This window comes from Scyliorhinus canicula, chromosome 13, assembly GCF_902713615.1.
Source record: "Scyliorhinus canicula chromosome 13, sScyCan1.1, whole genome shotgun sequence".
Lineage (NCBI taxonomy): Eukaryota > Metazoa > Chordata > Chondrichthyes > Carcharhiniformes > Scyliorhinidae > Scyliorhinus > Scyliorhinus canicula.
This window is the reverse complement of record NC_052158.1, coordinates 77,488,686-77,497,776: the sequence shown is the minus strand read 5'-3', so window position 1 is coordinate 77,497,776 and position 9,091 is coordinate 77,488,686. Positions and strand designations below refer to the sequence as shown.

The 9,091-nt window shown below is 48.9% G+C and overlaps 1 protein-coding gene across 1 annotated transcript; it reads left to right on the top strand.

Annotated features, from left to right (window-relative positions):
* The first annotated feature begins 800 nt into the window (after positions 1–800).
* LOC119976542 (eotaxin-like) lies at positions 801–8,388 on the top strand. Its single transcript, XM_038817113.1, has 3 exons — positions 801–903; positions 7,233–7,353; positions 7,462–8,388. Exons 1-3 carry the CDS (start codon positions 846–848, stop codon positions 7,550–7,552), a joined length of 270 nt encoding a protein of 89 aa, XP_038673041.1. The 5' UTR covers positions 801–845; the 3' UTR covers positions 7,553–8,388.
* The last annotated feature ends 703 nt before the right edge of the window (positions 8,389–9,091 follow it).

The window sequence follows — 9,091 nt, the reverse complement described above, 5'->3', positions numbered from 1 at the left end:
AATGAAACATTGCTGGAGATCGACCTCACCTGTGGGGGAGCTTTGCTCCACAGCACTGCATGTTTTTCCATGATTTTAATTTTCTTCTGCAATCTCTGTGGCATTTTGAGTTGTTTCATTAATTAAGGTATCCATAGTCTTAGTTGGTTCAACAATGATTAACTACTAGTAGCCAGTACGGTTAGAAGTCTAAGCTAGGAGCTGTTTCCATGCTTGCTTCCACACATGTCTCTGTCCAGTACTATACTGACCACAAGGTGCGGGTCATGTGTCCCCTTACGTCGCTATGTGAGCGTTACTGTACTCAGAACCATGCTGACCCTATACGTGACAATCCCTTATGTGACAGGAGCTTTGCCAGTCTGTCTTGTATCATCCTTTGAAGGCAGATCTGTGGTTTAGATGAGGCATAGAGATATCTTAATGAGATACACTGGCAAACTGAGCTGCAGGAAATTAAGAAGTTGACTGAAGTGCGGAAAAGCAGCTTTTCTGAACATGATAAAAGAGAGGATAGCTTTGGCCATTCCATCAAGTAAAATAACCAGATGTTTGATGCAGTGATGGCTACAAAGCAAATGCCTTCTGTGAAAAGTTGTTTCAAATGAAGAGCAATGTACAGGAAACAGCTAAAAATAAAAGAGCCAGTGTCTGAGGCACAAATCTGATCACATTATCAGACTTTCCAAAGGTGCACAGTAAACCCATCTCCCCTTAACCACATCCCTTCGCAGAATTTAAACAGGTAGCTGACCGCCTGTGGGGATATTTGCGAGCTGCTGCGTTTGTAACAAACTTAAAGATTTTTCACTTCATCCAGCCAGCGGGAAAATCCTTTCGAGAAAATGAAGCAAGTTCCTGTGTTGATTTGTCTCAGTATCATTATGTACACTGTGTCAACAGGTGAGAGAGAAGTCATTGCGATTCATTTCTTTATTCGCCAAGATGTAGAATACAGGAGAAAGGTGATTATGATGCCACTGTATAAATTATTGTTCAGCCAGAACTTTGTGTGCCATTCTAGTCACCTCATTAGAAAGAAAAGGGCAATTGCATGAGAAAGAGTACAGACCAGATCGATGAGAATGATGCCAGCACTGGGAAAATTCAGCCGAGTGGAAAGATTGGATAGGTTGGGGTCATTCTCCTTGGAACAGAGGAGGCTGCGTGAAGATTTGATTGAGGTGTACAAAATTATGAGGAAGAGCCTATTTAGCTTTGTAGAGAGGTCAGTGACTAGGGTGCCTAGAGTTAAAGTGTTTGATGTAAAGATGAGAGGTAAGATGAGGAAAATATTTTTTAACCTCGAGTTTGTAGGAGCCTGAAACTCACTGCCTGAAAGGTTAATAGAGGCAGAAACTCTCAACTCATTTCAAAAGTGTCTGCATTTGCACCTCAAATGCAGTACCCTGCATGGTTACAGACCAAATAATGGAAAGTACGATTCGGCTGCCTGGCCCATTGTGTTGCCGGTGCAGACACAATGAGCAAAGTGGCCTCTTTCTGTGTCTTAAACTTTCAATGATTCTATGATCTCTCTATTATTTTGTTCTCTTTACCCTATGCTTTGATGAAACCTTGTCACGTAAGTAAATCTTATATGGAACAACTTGCAGATACTTATTTCAAATTATTTTTTATGGAATGTGGGCTTTGCTGGCTGGGCCAGCATTTGTTACCCATCCCTAATTGCCCTTGAGAAGGTGGTGGTGAGCTGCCTTCTAGAATCACTGCAGTTCATGCAGTGTAGGCATACCCACAGTGCTGTTAGGGAGGGAATTCCAGGATTTTGACCCAGCGACAGCGAAGGAACGATCATATAAGTCCAAGTGAGGAAGGTAAGTGTTTGAAGGGGAACTTCCAAGGTGTGGTGCTCCTACGTATCTTTTGCTCTTCTACTTCCAGATGGTAGTGGTTGTGGGTTTGGAAGGTGCTGCCCAAGGAGTCTTGATGATTTCCTGCAGTGAGTCTTGTAGATGATACACACTGTTGCTACTGTGCATCAGTTGTGGAGGGAGTGAATGTTTGTGGAAAGGGTGCCAATCAAGCAGGTTGCTTTGTACTGGATGGTATTGAGCTTCTTGAGTTTTGTTGGAGCTGCACTCATCAAGGCAAGTGAGGAGAACTCCATCGCACTCCTGACTTGTGCCTTGTAGATGGTGGACAGGCTTTGGGGAGTCAGGAGGAGAGTACTCACCACAGCATTCCTAATATCTGACCTTATCTGTAGCCACGGTATTTATATGGCTAGTCCAGTTCAGCTGCTCGTCAATGGTAACCCCCAATGTTGATAGTGGGGGATTCAGGGGTGATGGTTTGATTCTCTCTTATTGGAGATGGTCATTGCCTGGCACTTGTGAGGTACAAATGCTACTTGCCACTTGCCATCCCAAGCCTGGATATTATCTAGGTCTTGCTGCATTTGCACGTGGACTGCTTCAGTGTCTGATGAGTAGTGAATGGTACAGAACATTGTGCAATCATCAGTGAACACCCTCTGTTGACTTCTATAAAGATCAGCCATGATCTCATTGAATGGTGGAGCAGGCTCGAGGGGCCAGATGGCCTACTCCTGCACCTAGTTCTTATGTTCATATTTTGATGTGAACCACAAGCTGTTTCTTATATTGACCAAATAACCACACAACCAGTGTGTTCGCTCAAAAACACAATTTATTAATAACACAAGACTTATATCTGTATGCAATAATGCACACAGCTCCATACTAAACTACACCTAACAACTAAGATGACCTTTAAAGTGACCAGCACTGTGCGAGATAAGGCCTTTGTCAGGTCCACGTGGTTAGTTGGAAGTTGTTGGGTTTGCCTCAGCTGGGCTCATCCTTCAGGAATGGTCGCAGGTCCTTGAACTTGATTGTTTTGCTACAGTTGGTCGCGCAAAAGTCCCAAAAGAGACCGATCTCTAGTGCGCAGGACTTTTTATCCTTCGTCTCTTTCGCGCCCTTTTGGGTGGTCCTTACTCCAGGTCCAATGGATCAATAGGGTTTCGATCACCCTCATCGATCTTAGCCAATTAGGGGGAGGATACCTCGATGGCTGGGCGGGTCCTCGCTATCATTGTCTCAATAGGGGGTGGCGCCGGTTAGTCTATTATCGTTGATGGTTCTTAATGCAAATGCTATTGTCTTGGGGAAAATGGTAATTGATTCTTAATGATGCAAGTTTCAGTCAAGTCTGGTTTCTTTGCACAATACCCAGAGGCTGTGTACCTGTTTGTGTCCCAAATTGACCACTATTCCCATGGTCCTTTGCAGGTGGCCATTTTACATGGCTACACTCCACATCATGGGCAGGATTCTCCGACCCCCCCGCCAGGTCGGAGAATCGCCGGGGGCCGGCGTGAATCCCGTCCCCGCCGTCTCCCGAAGTCTCCGGCACCAGAGATTCGGTGGGGGCGGGAATCGCACCGCGCCTGTCGACGGGCCCCCCCCCGGCGATTCTCCGGCCCGCGATGGGCCGAAGTCCCGCTGCTGTAATGCCTGTCCTGCCGGCAGGAATCAAACCACCTACCTTACCGGCGGGACCAGGGGGCGTGAGCAGGCTCCGGGGTCCTGGAGGGGCTGCGGGGTGATCTGGCCCTGGGGGTGCCCCCACGGTGGTGTGGCCACCGAATGGCGGGCGGGCCTGTGTCGTGGGGGCACTCTTTTCCTTCCACGTTCACCATAGCCTTCACGATGGCATGCGCGGGGATGACGTCAGCAGCCGGTGACGCTCCGGCGCATGCGCGGACTTCCGCCGGCTGGCGAAGTCCCTTCGGCCCCAGCTGGCATGGCGCCAACCACTCCGGCACGGGCCTAGCCCCTCAAGGTTAGGGCTTGGCCCCTAAAGGTGCGGCCCGACGCCGGAGTGGTTCACACCACTCCATTCCGCCAGGACCCCGCCGGGTAGGGGAGAATCCTGGCCCATGACTTTGTGTTGGAAGGGAGGTCATTGCTGAAGCTGCTGAAGATGGTTTGGCCGAGGACACTACCCTGAGGAACTCCTGCAGTGATGTCCCAGGTCTTAGATGACTGAACTGCAACAACCACGATACTCTGCCTTTGTGCTAGATATGACTCCAACCAGTGGAGACTTTTTCCTCTGTTTCCTATTGACTCTTGTTTTGCTGGGGCTCCTTGATGTCATACTCGATCAAATGCTGCCTTGAAGTCAAGGGCAGTAATTCTCACCTCACCTCTGGAGTTCAGCATCTTTGTCCACCTTTGAACCAAGGGTGTAATGAGGTCAGGAGCTGAGTGACCCAGGTAGAACCCAAACTGAACGTCAGTGAGCAGGTTACTGCGATGTAAGTGCCGCCTGATAGCACTTTAATGACCCCTTCCATCACTTTACAGATGATTCAGAGTAGACTGAAAGGGTGATAATTGGCCGGGTTGGATTTATTTGCTTTTTATGCACAGGGCATGTGTGGATAACTTTCCACATTACCGGGTAGATACCAGTGTTATAGCTGTACTGGAACAGCTTGGTCATGTACGTGGCAAGTTCTGGAGCACAAGCCTTCAGTTCTATTGGCAGAATATTGTCAGGGCTCACAGCCTTTGCAGTATCCAGTGCCTTCAGCCATTTCTTGATAACATGTGGGGTGAATTGAATTAGTTGACGATTGACATCTGTGATGCTGTGGACTTCTGGAGGTGACCGGGATGGATCATCCACTTGGCACTTGGGGTGAATTGTTGTGAATGCATCAGCCTTGTCTTTTGCACAGATGTGTTGGGCTCCTCCATTTTTCAGGATGGGGATATTTGTAGAAGCTCCTCCTCCAGTGAGTTTTTAATTGTCCATCACCATTCACAACTTGATGTGACAGGACTGCAGAGCTTAGATCTGATACATTGGTTGTGGGATCGCTTAGCTCTATCACTTGCTACTTATGTTGTTTGGCACACTAGTAGTCCTGTGTTGTAGCTTCACCAGGTTGACGTCTTATTTTTTGATATGGCTGGTGCTGCTCCTGGCATGCCCTCCTGCACTCTTCATTGAATCAGAGTTGATCCCTGGCTTGGTGAGATTGGTAGAGTGGGGGAAATGCTGGGCCACGAGGTTACAGATTGTTGCTGAGTAGAATTCTGCTGCTGCTCACAACACCTCATGGATGCCCAGTCTTGAGTTTGCTAGATGTGTTCTGAATCTATCCAATTTAGTATGATGGCCATGCCACACAACACGATGGAGGGTCCTCAGTGCAGTGAAGGGACCTCATCTCCACAAGGACTGTGCGGTGGTCACTCCTACCGATACTGTCATGGACAGATGTATTTGTAGCAGGCAGTTGGTGAGCGTGAGATCTAGTAGGTTTTTCCCTCTTGTTGGTTCCCTCACCACCTGTCACAGACCCACTCTAGCAGCTATGTTCTTTAGGACTCAGCCAGCTCGGTCAGTAGTGGTGCTACCAAGCCACTCTTGGTGATAGATATTGAAGTCCCTGACCATTCTGTCACTCTCCGAGTGGTGTTCAACATGGTGGAGTGCTGATTCATCAGCTGACGGTGTACGGTACGTGGTAATCAGCAGGAGGTACACTGACTAATCTTGGAATTTCTTTACAGTACATGAACAACATGGGGAACCTGCATGTAAATTGCTACAAATGTTTCCTCCCCATGCTCTTCCCCTCTTTGCTGTTTGTGTTGTGCCTCATTACCACGAAAAGGGTCAAAGAGGAGCAATCAGCCACTTCATTCGGTCCACATCGGAATGGATATATTGAGCCACCTGGGCACATAGGGCCTCCATGACAGCATGGATGCAACTGTACACCGAGTTCTCTGGAATTCTGGACAGGTCCCCACTTGGCACCTGGAAGGACACCATGGCGTAAAAGTTCCCCGTACCCCATGGTGCCAGGTATGCCATTATCTGGTAGATATGTCACACTGTCTCTCTGCTTAGCCAGGGTCTCCGACAGCATGCCCGGTCTGGCAGATCCTCAAATGACAGGCGCTGCCGGTACATGCGAGGCCTCATGAGGCACCTCCTCCTCCTTGGCCTGTTGGGCAGCTGGCTCTCCATCCTGGGTGGCTGCCACCTGTCCCTCTGCTGCATGCTGCGCTGCTGTACACTGCGCTGCTGCACGCTGCGCTGCTGCAGCTTCCTCCCCCTCCTTGAGCAGCACCAGCTCTTACAGCCACAGGGTACCCCAAGGTCTGCGACAACTCGCAGGAAGGCTTCCATTGCTGGTTGATTTCCAATATCCATTGGCTGCAGGGGGGAAATACCGACATGTTAGCATGATGCGTGCCTCCGTGCCCAACCAGGTTCAACGGGCTACATGGTGGCCCCATTTGGCACTGCGGACACTGCCCCCACATGCCTCCCCATCCCCACACCCCTGGCACCATGGGGGCCTCTGGCCCTGATGCCAGGGGTACCATCGGCTGGCACTGCCCTTGCCAGGGATATGCACCACGGCCCCCATCCCGCGCCCCTGATTGGCTACTGTGAGCGTTGCCCTGGGTGGGCCACCAGAGGGTGGTGGCCGGGTGGGGGCTGGTGGTTGTCATAATATACACCAGTATATCATGGTGCAGACACACACACTGATGGACATACACTAGGACCAATTAACATGCACCAACACCGCAGCCAATCACCAGTTAGAACACACGCACTGTAAGGGCAGAGGGCATCACTTTTCCCGTTCATTCAGGACGCTGCCTCTCAGAAGCACAAGAGCTTATCAGTTACAGTATAGACTCTCACCACGTGCTGAGTGATTCAACTGGTTCGGACAGGCACAGGTCTCTAGTTAATCTAGCATCGTGCAAACCCACAGTAATAGTATGTCTAGCATTTTATAAGAGTTAATAAAATAGTGTTGAACCATCTTCAATGTTGGTGGCCTATGTCTGCTTCACGGATCCAGAGTGCCCAACACATCAGTGGTGAATCAGGGGCCATGGTGAATGGTCTGTGGAGTGCACAGCAAGATGGCTGCTTTTCAGGTTGAGGTAATGGCGGTCGGGACTGGACATCGCCGGGACCCGTGGAGGGTCACCCCAGCCACTCGGCCTGTTCCCCGTCACCTACTCCCTCTCCCAGCCCTGGCAGGTCCCCCCCCCCCCCACACACACACACACACTGGCCCCAATCAGGCGCAATTAACCCACCCATCAGTCTGCTCTTAATTTGGTTGCTTCAGATCTTCAGGTTCCTTTTCTTTCATTGAAGCAGCAAATAACGTGCTTTTCAACTTTAAATTCCAGGTCCTAATCTAATACAGAAGAGCTGCTGCCGCAATTACTCAGTTTCAGTCCCTCCCTTGAAAAGAATTGAGGACTACGTCATTCAGCACAGTGATGGTCGCTGCAAAATTGAAGCTGTGGTGTAAGTATTCAGAACAGTGGCTCTCTCTGAGTTCTAGAATTACAGACCATTATTAAGAGTCTGTATCATATGTATTTCACACCGTAAGTCTATTCTGCTTCTTTACAGATTCAAATTGAAGAAAATATTGGTATGCTCAGACCCAGATAATAATGAAGTGAAGAATCGTGTGGAAAAACTTTTGCAAAAGAGGGGGTGAAGAAGTTGTTGATTCGCTGACTGATGAGGGCACCACAACTGTCCACAGAGGAAGAACATGTGCCGAAAGTTTTTTTTTAAGTTTGCTTTTCCACATTTTACGCAAGTTTCTTTGCCGTCAGAAGGATGGTTCAAACACACCATTTGCATTTATTGAAGCGATGTCTGTCAAATTTGATGCCATTCTTTATTGCTGCCGCTGCTTTGTTAAAACATTTGTTCAATGGGACGAGGGCATCACTGGCTGGGCCAGCATTGATTGCCCCTCCCTGAGGGCGTTTAAAAGTCAATCATATGCTGTGGGTCTGGTGTTGAAATTCCTTCAACTGCCCAGGCAGGATTCAAACCCAGGTCCTCAGAGCATTACCCTGGGTCTCTGGATTACTAGCCCAGTGACAATACCATTATGCCATCACTCCCCACATTTTACACATTACTCATTTGCTCATTCGGTTTCATTGAGGCTTCAGACATGCAGTGCATCTAGCAGCAGTGTGTATCATGTACAAGATGCACTGCAGGAACTCACCAAGGGTCCAAACATAGAAACTCGGAGCAAAGATAGGCCATTCAGCCCTCCGACCCTGCTCCCCCATTCATTATGATTATGGCTGATCCTTTATCTCAACTCTATGCTCCTGCGCTCTCCCAATAACCTTTGATGCCTTTAGTGACTAGAAACCTATCTATTTCCAATTGAAATATATTCAGTGACTTGGCCTATACAGCTTTCCGTGGCAGAGAATTCCATATGTTCACCACCCTCTAAGTGAAGAAGGTTCTCCTCATCTCAGGCCTAAATGGCTTACCCGGTATCCTGAGATGGTGACCATTGTGCTAGATATTCCCCCCCCCCCCCCCCCCCCCCCAACCGTTCCTTGTCACTGGGTCAAATTCCCAGAACCTGCTTCCCAACAGCATTATGCCTGCGGGGGCTGACGAAGACAGCTCTCCACCACATTCTCAAGGGCATTAAGAATGGGCAATGAATGCTGGCCTTGCCAGCGAAGTCCACATAGTCCATAGAATTTCTGCAGTGCAGAAGACGGCCATTCGGCCTATCAACCCTACACTGACCCTCTGAAGGGGCACCTTACCACATCCCAATCCCCCGCCCTATCCCCGTACCCTACCTAACCTACCCATCTTTGAACTGTAGGAGGAAACCGGAGCACCTGGAAGAAACCCACGCAGACTTGGGGAGAACATGCAAACGCAACAGAGTCACCCCAAGCCGGAATCGAACCTGGGTCCCTGGGGCTGTGAGGCAGCAGTTTTAACCACTGTGCCAACGTGCCGCCTCATGAATAAATTTTCAAAAAGGGAAGTGTTCGTGTGTGCCAGCCTTTGCATGGACAATTGTATTTTGTCACTGATTAAGATTTGAATTTTTTCCACACCCTTGTTGACTGAAGACAGTGACCTATGTTGGGGCATCAGCCTAAAGTAGTGACAGAACTCGGGGGGTACCTGAATTGAGCAACTATTTGATCTGTGTGGGCGCATAGAGTATTCTTCAGCAATTCCCTGGTATTGGAAT